Here is a 16,834-nt window from a genome sequence, read left to right as displayed (position 1 = left end):
AGCAGATCATTAATTTCTTCATAAATACCTTAGCAAACACTTTCATAGTATATCCCAAATACTGCACTCTAGGATCAATAGCTGCATAAGTAGCTAGCATTCTTGTGTTATGTTGAGCCTGAAAAATAATTACATATTTGAAAGCATTTCAAATTTCTTAAACTTAAACTACAAATCAGATTTTAAAATGCAATACACTCCAAATACAGAATATATAAATGTAAAATGTAAAATACCTATTAGTGAGTCAAACAAAAACTGACCTTCAATCTGAAGGAAGTATCAAGATAACTAGTAAAATACTTTTTCCTTATACTGTTCACATTTGAAAGTTTTAAACATAAAGGTAGAGTCAGTAATCTGTAAACTTTAAAAATAAAAAATATATACACGGCCCATAAAGATAAACTTACCAATGTATTATATAAACTGATATCGCCTTCTAACCCACTTCGTCTGTGTTCAAATTTTACTATAGGCACTTTGGCAGTAGTTATAGGCAAAATGTTTCTTAAACCTAATTTAAAAATAAAAAAGACTTCAGTAGGTTAAATAATTTTCATATATGCTAAAAAAAATTCTTTAGTTTTAAAGATTTAAAATTCATACCTGGATGTCTCTTAAGAATTTTTGCCAAATTTTCAATTATTTCCTTACAATTTAATTTCTAAAAAACAAACCAAATAAATAGTTTGACTCAATTTCACCTTGTGCAAATTCTACTTTAATCTAGGCATTTAATAGTAGCACTTAAAATTTCCAGCCGTAAAGTCCTATTTAACATTGCTACTCCAAGTAAGTGATTCATAGACCTACAGTATCAGCATAATCTGGAAACTTCATAAAAATGCAGAATCTGAGGACCCTCCCCAGTCTACTAAATCATAATCTGCATTTTAACAGAATCTCAAGGTAATTCACATGCAGATTAAAGTTTGAGAAGCACAAAGACAGGAGAAGAATACGGTTTTCAAAAAGTGAATAAACAACTACAGGTGAGTTTGGGGAGGGCAAAACAATATAGCGATAAAGGACATAGGCTCTGAATTGAGACAAACTTGGATTCAAATCTTAAACTAAGTATTGATTAGCTGTGTGACTGACCAAATGTTTAACCTCTCTGAGCATCACATTACTATTCTACAAAATCAAGACAATCACAAACTCCTGTCCTGCAGAGCTGTTGGGAGGATTACATGAGATTATGTATGTAAAGCACTCAGCAGAATGCCTGGCACAAAATAAGCCTTTAAATCTGTGAGTTATTTATTATTATTATGTTGATGTGGAAAAGAAAGATACTCCTATTATCACCAGCACCTATTTCTCCAAGGAAATTCTTACCTCTGTAAATGTAAATGTGTTACTGTTGTAAAAACCAGAGACAGCAGATTTGGTATGGTAATGATAATCATAATACATAATGATTATGGCATTAAAAATTAACTGGAAATAGCTGAAGGTATAAACATCAATCCCAAGAGTTATAAAGTAACTTCCATTTTTCCAACATGTTCTTTTTAGCTACATGAGAGCAGGAGCCATTGCAGCTAAACCAAAGGATTTCAAAGACACCATTAGTTACTAATTCACATATGATAAAATTAACAAAGGAGGTAATTTTTCTCTTTATTATTCAAGAATACAATTACGCTAAATCTTAAAAGTTTCAATTATGGCTCATCTGAAAGAAAATGATTTATTATTTTCATTGTTTCAACTTCCCAGTAGGAATGGCACATATTATATATAATATACAAACTCTTAGTGATTAGAAGTTTAATTAATAAATTTTACATAGAAGATATCTAAACTCTAACCTCTTTCCTGGGTAAAAAAATCATTTCCTATTCCCTCAATTCTTACTCTTCAGAATGGAGAAGGGCAGCCACTTTCCAAGTAGGTGGCTCTAAGCAGAATTTGGTAAAGGAGAACAAATAAAATACTTGCAACTTTTCAGTTTCTTTATAAAACAAGATGTTAAGACACCAGAAGCAACCTCTTATGGCCAGAAATAAGTCATCACTGCCATCTTTACTCCGGGTCTAACAATTTCAAAACCACCTTTCGAAAGAATGATTTTAGAAAAGCACACTATTCTGCTGAATTCTTTTATAATGTAACAGAGGCGATACTGACACCACTACAGATGCCAGAAGCTGGGCCTCACCCCAATTTTGCAAGCAGTCCCTCATTTTAAAACATAAATACCAATAGCTAGGCTGGTAAAGGACTGAACATCTGCAAGGATACCCTCCTTTGCTAGTTGCCGTTGAGAAGGCCTGGGACACTTCTTCCCTGTCCAATCAGTCCTTTTCTTCCCTGGAGCTTGGACAATCTCCTTCCCACTATTAAGGCCTGGTATACAAAAAAGGAAAGCGTAAGTACCCACTCTCACTGCTGAAATTGCACTTGGGGAAGGTCTGCTCCTGGCATCTCACGGTGGAACTCAGAAAGCTATCAGTTTCAGAAAGCAGTGGTTAGGTTCTACAGTACTATTAGTACTATATTTCAGCTACATTATGGGTTAAAAAAATTACAGAGAGGCAGTGAGATACAACGGAAAGAGCATGAACTCTGGAGTCAGACAGACCTGGGTTACGAATCCCGGCTCCAACAATTACTAGCTGTGTGAACTTGGACAAGTCAGTTTATCTTTCAAAGCCTCAGTTTCCTCATCTGTAAAATGGGGGAAATAATACCTACCTCGAAGGTGGTTGTAAGAATGAAATGAGATAATGTATGTAAAAGTGTATACTGGGAACTCAATAAATGTTAGTTCTCCTCCCCGCCCAAAATGAGTTTCTAAAAGCTATCTTGGCATTTTATTTATTTATTTATTATTTTTTTGAGACGGAGTCTCACTCTGTCGCCAGGCTGGAGTGCAGTGGTGTGACCTCAGCTCACTGCAACCTCTGCCTCCCGGGTTCAAGCAATTCTCCTGCCTCAGCCTCCGAGTAGCTGGGACTACAGGCGTGTGCCACCATGCCCAGCTAATTTTTTTATTTTTCATAGAGACAGGGTTTCACCATGTTGGCCAGGAGTGTCTCGATCTCTTGACCTCATGATCTGCCCGCCTCGGCCTCCCAAAGTGCTGGGATTATAGGCATGAGTCACTGTGCCCAGCCCTTAGCATATCATTTATAACATTGCTTCTATGGAAAAAATTTTATGTGAGTGGCCAAAAATAATAACTAACTTTTAGAACAAAACCAATTATAAATTAGATGACCACCTGTATTTACTACCTGTAGTAATACAAAGATGTCATCTAATGAAAGAGATATGAGAAGACAAAGGATGAAAGATCAATGTTCACTATGAAACTGAAGCATCAGCTTCTCATTGGTTCTAGTGAAAAAATTCCAACTTTGTGGTATATTAACCTTTTTCTGAAAATTCATTACAAATCACTTACAACTCTCAGTCACATGGTTTTTGTATCATAAAATTACTGAAACACTTTTAAGATTTCAATGTCTTCTAAATTGAAAATGCTATTGTTTTCATATTTCAAACATTTGTTTTGCTAATATATTTATACAAAGAGTGATACCACATTTTTATCACTATCACATACAAAAATAAAAATAGAATCGTCATTGGGAGAAAATAAACTTACATAACGCTTTCCAAACACTCTTACCTCTGCATTTTCATGGCCTTCCAGGGTCATACAAATATCCAGATCACTATCACGAAATCCAAATCCATTCTTAGAAGAGCCAAATAAGCACAATCTTGCCTTTTCTAAGCAAAGGAAAACAAAGTCCAAAGTCTTATTATTAGCAGAGAGGAGGAGTCTTCTATTATCTACTAATGACCTAATACAACATACTCTCGTCGTTTTCTATGATTTAAGTTACTTATCACTGGAAGAAATACTGAGAAATTCCAAAATATCTTGAGCTCAAGCTTTTGTCCAAGTTCCCATACCCATGTACCCAAATGCTTTTTCCAATTTTCCACAGACATCATAAATTCAACATCTGAACTATCAACTTCACCCCAAATCTATTATTATTTCTATTATCACTGTTCTTAGCAAATAGTATCATCATGCACTCAGTTGCCCACATCAGAAATACTGGTGCAATACTTAGTATCTCTCTCTCAGTGTCCACGTCCAAACAATCATTGAGACTTTTAGCTTTTTCTGACTTACGTAATAAATCCATCTGCTTTTATACATTCTCAACATCACTACCAATAGTTAAGATCAATATTTGAGGACTGCCCTCTTAAAGATAAATTAGTTCTTTCAAAGCACAATTCATGTAGGTTTACAAACATCACCTTAGTATATGATTCTCTTCCAAAAATGAATAATTATAGTCCACTTGATATAAATTATGATAGGGTTACCCTTCAGACTCAGTGTCATCTAATAACAGCTACCATTTCAAATAAGCTATGGTTTAACACAGTTGGATTTTTCTTCCTTTTTTTTTTTTTTTTTTTTTTTAGAGACAGGGTCTTGCTATGTTGCCCAGGCTATAGCACGCTGGCTATTCTTAACAGGCACAATCATTATACACTACAGCCTCGAACCCCTCGCCTCAAGCAATACTCCCACCTCAACCTCCCAAGTGGCTGGGATAACACGTGTGTGCCACTGGGCCTGGCTTTTCCTATTAATTCTAAAGTAGACTACACATTTAGATAGGACATTTATACTTTCAAAACTTCATATCCCCATCCAGTTCTGATGCTCTACTTGAAATTTCAATGATAGCTGAGAGGCAAAAAAGAAACTATACTCATCAACAAATAAAAATGAGCATGAGTTTTATATAATAGAGACTTAGATTTGGTCAATACTTTATATACTCCTATAATCCCAGTGTTTCAGGAAGCCAAGGTAGGAGGATCATTTGCGGTCAGGAGTTTGAGACCAGCCTGGGCAACATGGTGAGACTTTGTCTTTACAAAAAAAATTTTAAAATGAAAAAGGCGGCAGGGTGCAGTGGCTCATGCCTGTAATCCTAGAATTCTGGGAAGCTGAGGTAGGTGGATCACTTGAGTTCAGGAGTTTGAGACCTGCTTGGAAAACATGGTAAGACTCCATCTCTACAAAAAATAATCTGCTGGGTGTGGTGGCGTGTACCTGTGGTCCCAGCTACTCAGGAGACTAAGGTAGGAGGATCGCTTGAACCTCAGAGGTCAAGGCTGAACCCTGATGACATGATCGCACCACTGCAGTTGAGCCTGGGTGACAGAGCAATATCCTATTTCATATATATATGTATGTATTCTTTTTTTTCTTTTTGAGACGAAGTTTCACTCTTGTTGCCCAGGCTGGAGTGCAAAGGCACGATCTTGGCTCACTGCAACCTCTGCCTCCCAGGTTCAAGTGATTCTCCTGCCTCGGCGGAGTAGCTGGGACTACAGACATGTGCCACCACACCCAGCAAATTTTTGTATTTTCAGTAGAGACGGGTTTCACCATGTTGGCCAGGCTCGTTTGAAACTCCTGACCTCAGGTGATCCACCTGCCTCAGCTTCCCAAAGTGCTGGGATTAGAGGCGTAAGCCACTGCACCTGGCCAAAAAAAAATTTTAATAAAAAGTAAATTAGCCAAGCACGGTGGCACACACCTGTAGTCCTAACGACTTGGGAGGCTAAGGCAGGAGGATTGCTTGAGCCCGGCAGTTTGAGGCTGCAGTGAGCTATGATCATGCCACTGCACTCCAGTCTGGACAACAGAGTGAGACCCTGTCTCTAAAAAACAATAATGATAATATAATTTTTTAATTAAAAAATACTTTGTTTTCAAATACTTTTAAATGCAATATATAGCACATAACAGGTCATCTTGTAAAAGTACAAATTCATTCTGATTGTAAGTCAACTTTTATCCTTTTCTAAAATATTTAGTCACAAAAATCTTGATTCTTCATCCCCATGCCCAAAACTTACTCTTCCTGCTCTCTCTGCCTCTGTTATATAGGACCACCCACTGTTACTGTTATAGCAAAAACCTTGAAACCATCCTTGATTTCTTTCTTTCTCTCATGCCTCACATTTTCCATCAGCAAATCCTGTTGGTTCTACCATCAAAACATATCCCAAATCTGACCATTTCTCATCTACTCTGGACTCACACAGCAGCGTCCTAAATGTTCTACTTGCTTCTAGTCTTATAGCCCAGCAACCCACTCTCTCAGATCATGTCATTAATTAACTAAAAATCCTCTAAAAGATTCTCATTAGGTACTCAAAATAAAATCCAAAGTCTTTCTACCAACCTCCGTAAGGCACTAATGACTTAATTCCTAGACCACCTCTCTGACCTCTTCCATACATTACAATCTACCTCTAGTACTCCACTCCAGCCACACTTACTTCCTGGCTACTCCTCAAATACGCCAGACATAATCTAGTCTTGTTCCATCAACAATGTTTTCTCCTCGGATATTTATATAACTTGCTCCTTCATGTTATTCAGGATTCTGCTCAAATGCTACCTTATGAGAGAGGCCTATCATAACACCCCATCACTTCTTTTACCTCCTACACATTTAACAGTATGTATTATTTGCTGATATATTATATATTTATTAGTCAACTGTTTGTCTCCCCATTTGAAACATAAGCTTCATGAGGTTTCATCTCTTTTATTAGAATTGTATTCCCAGCAACTAGAATAGTACTTAACACATAACATTCAATAAATATTTTTAAATAAATGAAACTCAAGACATGACTACAGCAAAAACGCAATAAATTTTTTAACCTATGACATACCATCATATTCTTTTTGAATAAACTTTTCCAAGCCAATTAAAATTTGCTCCCTGTTGTGTTGTTCAGAACAAGGTGGTGATAACTCATCTGGGTTTACAAAAAGAAGAAAAAAGGAAAAAGAAAAGTAAGGAAAACGGAATCTGAAAACATGTTCAAGTTTTTACCCTAAAAATTTTACTTACAGTTTGTTCATTATTTGTTGACTTCTCTGACTTTAAAACCAGAAATGTTACTGGGGAAGGGTCTGGGAGATAGAAGGAAAAAAACTGTTTTTCTGTTTTAGCAACCCAAGGGAAGAAATGAAACAGAAAAATAATTTTTAAGATATATATATATGAACATTTCACATGATCATTTTCCGTATATCTACAAACCTATTTACTTCTTCACTCTCCCCCATATCCATGCTTATTTTCCCATCTGTTAAGATCTGTATTCATATTGCTACACTAGGCATCTGGCCCATTCAAATTTAACAGTTCCCTCAAATGTCTGGTCAAAATTTCTATCTTCCCTATAAACTGTTCTGCCTAACCACAGCCTTCAATGCTCTCTCCTTAGTTTCACTTCTTTAGTTCTTCAAACTGTGTGCCACAGTCTAGTACCTGATTTATTTTGTTCTTTTGGTTTTCTATTTATTTCATTTATATTCATCTTATTTTTCCAAGTAAGTCCATATATTTCTTGAGAACAAAGTCTGTTTTTCCCTATCTCTTCCAGACTCATCCCCAAAAGTTAATACAGTAACAGGAACAAAGCAGTAATTAAGAATTTGTTATAATGAATTAAACTAACATTCAGCTTTTTAAAAATAAATGCAGTTATCAGTGCTTACAGAAGAACGGGAGTTAAATAAATGAAATTCATGTAATTTGTTAATTTGTTTTTAGGGCAGTGAAACTATTCTGTATGACACTCTAATGGTGGATACACAACACAGTGCACTTGTCAAAACCCACAGAATTTTGCAGCACAAAGAGTCAGCCTTAATGTATGCAATTTAAAAAAAAAATCATCTAGGAGGTTGGGGATCTCAGGATGTAATGCAGACTGTGACAAAATAATCTAACTGTATTATAAATGTACGAAACAACTTCACATGAGGGAGTGGCGGGAAAGGTGCTGACCTAAGTAAATTTGAAAATGAGTGGAATCAGTAAGACTAAGAAACGACACATAAGTACTGTACTCTAACTAATAAAGTTGTTTCCCACAGGGGTATTGATTAACAGTTCCGATACTGCTATATATATGTACTAAAATGGAACAACTTAAAAAATGAATAATAGATGGTAGGAAACAGGTTTCTCACTGCTGGAGTGGGAGTTTACATATACGCGTGGCTAAAACGAGCCATGTGGTAATGGGTTAGAGATGCATATACCATTACGAAATCATGTTTGGTTTAATACAGGTAAGATGGCTACATACAGGCTGTGCATGGTGGCTCACGCCTGTAATCCCAGCACTTTGGGAAGCCGAGGAGGGTGGACCACGAGGTCAGGAGATCAAAACCATCCTGTCTAACACAGTGAAACCCCATCTCTACTAAAAATACAAAAAATTAGCCGGGTGTGGTGGCGGATGCCTGTAGTACCAGCTACTCGGGAGGCTGAGGCAGGAGAATGGTGTGAACCCGGCAGGCAGAGTTTGCAGTGAGCTGAGATCGCGCCACTGCACTCCAGCCTGGGCAACAGGGTGAGACTCTGTCTCAAAAAAAAAGACGGCTACATACAGAAATATTTATAGTAAGTTTATATACATAGGTTAGCATACACACACATTTTCTTGCTCTGAGATGGCCTCGAAGCAACAACAGCCCAGTAACAGCAAGCACACCTAGTGTTTAGGTCTTAGTTTCTAATATCATTCTCCAATAAAAGGAACCACTGCTCCTTGAACAAATGCCTAATTCTAGGAGTAGGGCACAAAATATACACGAAGTGCCAGGAGCATCTTATAGTGCCAGAAAATATGAAAGTGTTAAAACCCAAACAAACAAAAAAACCACACACTGATGGATATATATAAAAGGGACCAGGAAGACAAGTAAAACAGCTCCCAATGGCCAAAGCTGGAATAATCTGAACAAAAGAAAATTATATCCCATTATAACCCAAAGTATCAAATATCTATGAGCCCACATTGAGATAACTGACTAAATAAGTAAAAATAAATGTAAATTGTCTCTTAATAAAGCTGCTAAAAAAAATGTGCCATGACCCAGCCATTCTAAGTATTTAGCCAAGATAAATGAAAGCGTATGTCCATACCCAGACCCACAGAGCCAAAATTTTGAAATGAGACAAATATTTATCAACAGGTGAATGGATAAACAAATTGTGGTATAGCCATACAATGGAACACTACTCAGATACAAGAAGAAATTAACCACTGATACACAACATAAATGAATCTCAAAGTAATTATACTGAGCAAAAAAAGCCAGACAAAAAAAGAATACATTCTGTATAATTCCACTTATACAGAACTCTAGAAAACGCAAACTATCTATAGTGACAAAAGCAGAAAAGTAGTTGCCTGGTGGGAAGTGGAAATGAGGAAGAAGGGAGAGATTACAATGAAGCACTAAATGTTATAACCAGAAATTTTATCTTACCTGGACACAGGAAGTAATTCATAAATGTCTGCTGAGTAAAGGTGACTCCCAGGTACTCTGTAAACGTTCGCTGAATAAAGGCATGCAAGGCTTTCCCAAAAATATCTTTATAGCCTTATCTCTCTCTATTGCCTTTCTTATATCCTACCAAATCAAAGGCAATTATTCCCCCAAACAAACTATGCACTTTATGCTTTTTTTTTTTTTTTGAGACGGAGTCTCACTCTGTTGCCCAGGCTGGAGTACTGTGGCACAATCTTGGCTCACCACAACCTCTGCCTCCCAGGTTCAAGTGATTCTCCTACCTCAGATTCCCGAGTAACTGGGACTACAGGCACCCGCCACCATGCCCGGCTAATTTTTATATTTTTAGTAGAGACAGGGTTTCACCGTGTTGGCCAGGCTGGTCTCGAACTCCTGATCTCATGATCCACCTGCCTTGGCCTCCCAAAGTGCTGGGATTACAGGTGTGGGCCACTGTGCCCAGTCACTCTATGCTTTTACAAATAATCTCTGACGTTTAAAAATGCAACTCAATCCATCTCAAATACCACATCATTAATCCTGATTCCTCTAATCCACCCCAGAAAAAATTGTGTTTACACTGCGTTTCGTTTACCACTACTATAGCACGTAACACATTCTATTTCCAATTATGGTAATTTACATGAATGCCATATTAATCCATCTAGAGCAGTTTTATCCAAGAATGTTGCAATGATGAAAATGTTCTCTATCAATGCTATCCAGTGCAGCAGCCACTAGCCACATATAGCTACTGAGTACTTGAGATATGTCTAGTATAAAACTGAAGAACTTGGTTTTAACTTAATCTTAATTGATTTAAATTTAAAAGCCACATAGGCTAGAAGCTACCATGTTAGACAGTTCATATCCATATTCTAAGTTCCTTAAAAGCAATATATATGGACTCTCAATTTCCCTTGGCATTTACCACGATGCCCTGCACACAGTAGTCATTTAGTAAATATGTGTGCTTGGGTATCTACTCAAACACCTCCAGCAAAACAAAATGTAAACAAACTTTTTAAATCAGAAAATTAATATTTAATATCTAAGAAGGAATCTAGTCCCAATAGCTGTAGTAATGAAAGACTTACCAAAACATCTTTTACATACTAAATCGAGTATTTCCCGAAATCGGTTTGTCATTGGTGGTAGAGGTTTTAGATCAATTTTCCTAAAATCCTCTGGGCAATCATTCTTTGAATGGCCATCCTTTTTGCAGATGCTGCATACTATCGTTGGTGGCTACACAAAGATAAAAAGAAATCTAATTTAATAAACTTTTGAGGGACTTTATCACTTATGAAGTGAATTCAAAAAGAATCTTTTATGTAACTCAGTTTTGATAACCTGTGCTTCCAGGAGGTAATTTTTTAAAAAATATGTTGTTAAAACGCAGTATTCGGTACAAAAGACTTTTTTGAGTCAACCACTTTTTCTTCCCCAGTAAAATTATATCAAGGATTAAATTTACCTGAAAATAAAAGATACAGAAAATGCCGAAGATGCAGAAGGTATGAGTTCATTCAAACAGCTCCCAAAGGAAAATATATGCATTATATTTTTAACTTACTGAGATCTAACAAAATAGGTTATAAAGAAATTTTAAGGTGCACCTTTCATTTCACTCCATTTTCTATTTTCTGAACCAATCACAGAATCCTCACTTAGTTGGTTCAATTTATTACATTAGTTGCTCAAGAGACCAAACCACAGACTGAACACTAAAAATAAATTAGCTTCATACGAAGAGTAACTTATTCAACAGCCACACAAAATGAACTCCAAACCCTCATAACCATTTTAACGTATTTCAATGGACACCAAACAGGTGGTTAAAACACAAAAATTCATGCCAACTCGATGAAACAAACACATATGTTTAAGAAACACCAATACTCTTTTCTTTATTGTAATATGCCTAGATCCTAAAGTGTCTTTCTCCAGTGTTAGCCTAGACATAAATTCTGATACAAATTATATAAGGAAATCTCTCTTTGTAAGAATAATGCACTGTGGGCTAATTAACAGTACTACAAGAATCTCTACCAGCTTTTCAAAGCTTTTTCTTTAAAAAATGACATATTTAGACAGAAAACTCTTTAAATAGTAAAAATGAAAACTGGAGAAACAGTACTTACCCTAAGTTTCCAGGAAAAAAAGTATAAAGGATAAGACACGTAAACTGAAGTTATATAATTAAGTTTTCTAGAAAACCTGCAATTTATTTGATGCTTTCAATAGTCCATGTGCCCTAAATACTGCAACCGAGATAAAATACAACAGATGTATATTTATATAGACTGAAGAAATACTGCTTATCCGGAGGGGGAAATGGGGAGGTGCTGGTCAAAGGGTACAAAGTTTCACTTATGCAAAATAAGTAAGTTCTGGAGATCTGCACAAAGTAGGGCCTAAGATTAATAATACTGTATTATATTCTTAAATTTGCTAATAAGGTACCTCTTAAGTTCTCTAACTACAAAAGGAAAAAAAGAGGAGGATGGATGATGGATGATGGATTCATCCATCAGCTGATGGATGGAGAGGTTTTCTGTGGCACTGACAGTGATAATAAAATGTATATACTTAAGTTCAAACACATCCAGTTGTAGACATTAAGTATCTATAGCTTTTTAAATGCTAGTCATACCTTAATAAAGCAGACTTTTAAAAAATAGGCAATACTATTTAATAATTAGGTTAAACACCTTCAAGCTTGTCAATAATTACTGATAAAACAATAAGCCTGGAAAAGGCTAGATGACTTTCCTTTTTTTTTTTTTTTTTAATATTCTACTTGGCTTATGCATGATCTGTATAATCATTTTTTCACATGGATAATGATAATGATATTTCAATTCTGTGCAACGCACTTGAAGTAATGTGACTCGGTTAAAACTTTATTTTATTTGCAAAGCAGTTATCGCTTACTTTCTGTTCAATAGGTTTTTTTCTATGATTTTAAATGATTTCCTTTATGAGTTAAAGTTCAGACTATCTGGCCAGCTGGAGTAGCTCACATCTATAATCCCAGCACTTTGGGAGGCCAAGGCAGGCGGACCGCTTTAGCTCACGAGTTCAAGAACAGCCTGGGCAATATGGCGAAACCCCGTCTCTACAAAAAAATACAAAAATTAGCCAGACATGGTGGTGTGCGCCTGTAGTCCCAGCTACTCAGGAGGCTGAGATGGGAGAATGGCTTGAGCCCGGGAGGCGGATTGCACCACTGCATTTCAGCCTGGGCGACAGAGCCAGACCTTGTCTCAAAATAATAAGTTCATACTATCTTACTTCAAAAGTAGAAAAGTTTGGATTCCTGTAATTCATACAGGATAAGCTGAAATCCAGAGGCTCAGTAGCAGAAACAGAAACTGGATTCTTCATTTTTTTGACTACTAATCTTAGTTTCCCTCAACTACCATTAGTATGCCTATATTTCCCCCGTCTAAAAATATCTCCCCAGCACTTTGGGAGGCCGAGACAGGCGGATCACGAGGTCAGGAGATTGAGACCATCCTGGCTAACACGGTGAAACCCCGTCTCTACTAAAAAATACAAAAAACTAGCCAGGCAAGGTGGTGGGCGCCTGTAGTACCAGCTACTCGGGAGGCTGAGGCAGGAGAATGGCATAAACCCGGGAGGCGGAGCTTGCAGTGAGCTGAGATCCGGCCACTGCACTCCAGCCTGGGCGACAGAGCGACACTCCGTCTCAAAAAAAAAAAAAAAAAAAAAAAAAATATATATATATATATATATATATATATATATATATATATATATATATATATAAAATATCTTTAAAGTAGAATACTTTTAGAATTTACAAACCTTGTATTTTTGGGGGAAGAAAAATTTTACGTATAAAAATAAGCTTGAATGTGGCTTTTGTTATGGAAAAAAGAAAAAAATACAAAATAAGCAACATTTAAAATGCATGCTGCCTTTGCTAAGATTTTCATGAAATATCAGATGAATCCTTTCATATACGAGAAAGTAAAGGAAACAACTTTTGAGGCTTTATATACAGTATTTAAAGGAAACTACATGAAAAACACAACAGGTAAAATTCATACCAAAGTATCATTCCAAAACAACAGTCACCACTATATAAGCTATTTTTACATTTCTAATTCTAAAAAATATACATAGTCACATAACCACCACAAAATCTTATAGATCGTTTACAAACTGTATCCTACCTTGCCAGAGGTTAAAATAAATTTATCAAACACATAATATAATTCCTGGGTGGGGAGGTTATCATCATCATTAAGGTCAGAAGCATCTTCTGTAGCTTTGCAGTTGCAAGAGGTAGCAGATGTGTCGGTGCACACACTCTGATGTGAACTCTCCGTTTCTAAATTTGACCTGCAGTCTGTTCCAGTAGATTTATCTGGGTCAGGCGACTTAGACAAATCAATGCAATTACACTGGCTGAGCTCTTTTTTTAAACAAGTTTCTGAAGGCGCTAAATCATCTTGTTTCTTAACTAATTTTGGCTCCAATTCACTGCTATTGCTGGTAGAAAGAGATGAAGAGTCCTGTCCGTGGTCAGCAAAATCTAGTTCATTTACCAACAAATTGTTGTTGTCAATAATACATCTCTGTGATGTACATTCCAATTCATCATATTTAACAGGTTGCTCTCTTTCTGCATTTATTTTTTCTGTAGTTTCCCCAAGCAGAATACAGCCGTTATTTGCCATATTGTTAGACTTGACTGGTTTCTTATTGCTTATTTTCCCCTTCTCTCTTTTCTTGAAGTCCACTGTAGACTTATTTCCACCCTTCGTCTGAGGACAGGCAAAATATCGATAAGCTGCCCTAAATCTCTCCACAACATATTCGTAAACCAGCTGGCTATTTAAGCTCCGTGCAACATTCCTCTTGACTGAAAACGGATCTAGCAAAAGAGAAAATGGTAAATAGTTAAGTCTCTACTACCAAACTACATTTTCAAGCTCATACAAGTAGATCTTAACTGATACATTGTCAGAATACATTTTCCCAAGGGGTTTTTCTAAGCTAGAGTCCCAATGAAAGTTCCTGAAAATGGGAGGAAATACAATTGCAACATTTTTTTTTCTTCCTTTCTCTCATAAAATAAAAAGCTAAAAGGAAAAATAAACAAGACTAATAATAAGGTAACTAATAATGGGATGGCTGAGAAGGCCAACTCAGTAATTAGTTTCAATGATGAAACTGTGGAAAAAGGAGTTATGCTGAAATACTTCCCTCTACCTTGTCACTGAATAAAAATTTTCAAGTTTCAGCACCTATTAATTTTCATCTTGCTATAGTATTGGTTTTTTTTCTTTTCTTTTAAGATGGAGTCTTGCTCTGTCCCCCAAGCTGGAGTACAGTGCTATGATCTCAGTTCACTGCAACCTCTGCCTCCCAGGTTAAAGCAATTCTCCTGACTCAGCCTCCCGAGTAGCTAGGACTACAGGCGCACGCCACCACGCCCAGCTAATTCTTGTATTTTAGTAGAGATGGAGTTTCACCATGTTGGCCAGGCTGGTCTTGAACTCCTGATCTCAGGTGATTCGCCTGCTTCAGCCTCCCAAAGTGCTGGGATTATAGGCATGAGCCACTACGGCCGGCTCACAGTGTTCTTTAATATAATATAGTTATATGCTCTTTGCAATTTAAACAAGTAAACCTAAAACTCTCAAGGCTTCAACTTGAAAAAAAAACTGATTTTAAGATTTAACTTGAGTGAGATCAAAAGTAAAAGAAAGTAGTAGGAAGAAAGAGCAAAAAAGCAACAGACTTAAAAAAGTAAAATTTAAACCAATATGTAAACTTTGGTCCAGTCAAAAATAATTACCCTGCAAAGTCTTGAAACAACTGCATCCTTATTATTAATAGCATGACAGATTTCTGAAAGTATCTGTAAGTCTTAAATACAGAAAAGCCCCAGGAAAAAAGAAGAGTGCACGAAAAAGACAATACATATGCTCTCCACTACTGAAGATCTTTTGGTATTAAGAGGCCAGGCTTCAAACTGTTAAAGTTGAGGCATCTGTTACGTTCTGCTGCTATCTAAATCCATAGGCTTTAAAATGATTTTTCTAGTTTCTTCTTCACTTTCCAAAGAAAATGAAAAAGGGGGGGAAATAAAGAAAAAAATAGAGATAAATTATGGCTAGAAGGCTTCAGAGCTCATTTATTTACTATATATAAGAGTACAAGATGTGTATAAATGTTTGCATGTATATTTCAGAATATTTCTGGGTTGAACTCACAGTAGAGAAGGCCAGCAGGAATGAGGGAATGGAATAATGTGTAGGCTGAACAGACTAAAATGGACATAAATTCAATTTCTTATCTACAAAAGGTAAGTGAAATGCTGTGAAATTTAATTTTTGATTAAGAATGGAGGAGCCACTCTATTGTTTTCTGTATCTCCAAAGATCTTAATGGTCTTGGGATCTGATATGAAACTTTGTCAACATCAATTTTTATTTTTCTCCTTTAGCGAAGCCACATTTATTAGGTGAGGTACTTTAGAAGACAATGAAAACTTTCTCATAATCTTATGACACAAATTTATTCAAAAAGATCTTACAGTATTCCTAACTTATATTTTTCTGTATTTCTGCAAGTTTGCACAATTAAAAAATAAAGTTTTCAAAATTTAAAAAAATGCTAATTACTGATCTTAACCATATATAGCAGAAACCTTTAAATAAATACTAATTCTATGAAACTGTAACAGACTTGACAAAGAATCTAAATAAATAATGGAAGCCACACACAGTGGCTCATGCCTATAATCCTAGCACTTTGGGAGGCCAATGCAGGAGGATCACTTGGGGCCAAGAGTTCCAGACTAGCCTGGGCAACACAGTGAGAACCCCATCTCCACAAAAAATAAAAAAATTAGCAGGGCATAGTAGCATAAGCCTATAGTCCTAGCTACTCAGGAGGCTGAGGATCCCTTCAGCCCAGGAGTTTGAGGTTACAGTAAGCCATGATCCTATCACTGCACTCCTGCCTGGGCGACAGGGCAAGACCCTGTCTCTAAAAAAATTAAAAATAAAGAATGACAATCTAGTGACATATATATAATGCTACAAAGCCAAAGGATTATTTATGAACACTGAATTAGATAATGAGTAGCACATAAAAAATATTCTCCAAGTGAAATACAACATATCATCTCACCTTCAATGGCTATTCGCCTTTTAGGCCAGTTTTTATTTTCTCTTGTTAAAATATCTCGTATCCGTACACATATGACATATTCTTCCAAAGCAAAATCCAGTGTGTAAAATTTCAGCAGCTCTAACCATAACTGTCCCAAGGATACCCGATTTGGTGTTTCCAATGTTAAAGAAGACTGGAAAGGAAAAAATACTTTTCATTTAAGCTTAACAAAACTATAAAATCAACAAATTTTCAGTTAGAGAAGACCTTGGAGATCACGTTTTC

At 36.3% G+C, this 16,834-nt stretch overlaps 1 protein-coding gene across 10 annotated transcripts in view; it reads right to left on the bottom strand.

The window, feature by feature from the left end:
* TUT4 (terminal uridylyl transferase 4) overlaps positions 1 to 16,834 on the bottom strand; it is a 127,284-nt gene that overhangs the window by 38,045 nt on the left and 72,405 nt on the right. For 9 of the 10 annotated variants that reach the window (XM_007978742.3, XM_007978743.3, XM_073007300.1 and 6 more), the window contains 8 exons: positions 16,568 to 16,742; positions 13,597 to 14,300; positions 10,489 to 10,639; positions 6,748 to 6,834; positions 3,647 to 3,750; positions 610 to 667; positions 414 to 517; positions 29 to 118 (listed from right to left, as the gene is read on the bottom strand). In XM_007978742.3, the coding sequence (XP_007976933.1) occupies positions 29 to 118; positions 414 to 517; positions 610 to 667; positions 3,647 to 3,750; positions 6,748 to 6,834; positions 10,489 to 10,639; positions 13,597 to 14,300; positions 16,568 to 16,742 (1,473 nt within the window). The remainder of the gene's footprint in view (positions 1 to 28; positions 119 to 413; positions 518 to 609; positions 668 to 3,646; positions 3,751 to 6,747; positions 6,835 to 10,488; positions 10,640 to 13,596; positions 14,301 to 16,567; positions 16,743 to 16,834) is intronic. The other variant, XM_007978748.3, reaches the window with a different exon arrangement.

The sequence above is a fragment of the Chlorocebus sabaeus genome, chromosome 20 (genome assembly GCF_047675955.1).
Source record: "Chlorocebus sabaeus isolate Y175 chromosome 20, mChlSab1.0.hap1, whole genome shotgun sequence".
NCBI lineage: Eukaryota > Metazoa > Chordata > Mammalia > Primates > Cercopithecidae > Chlorocebus > Chlorocebus sabaeus.
Note: the sequence above shows the minus strand (reverse complement) of the source record. Positions and strands in the feature narration are given on the sequence as shown.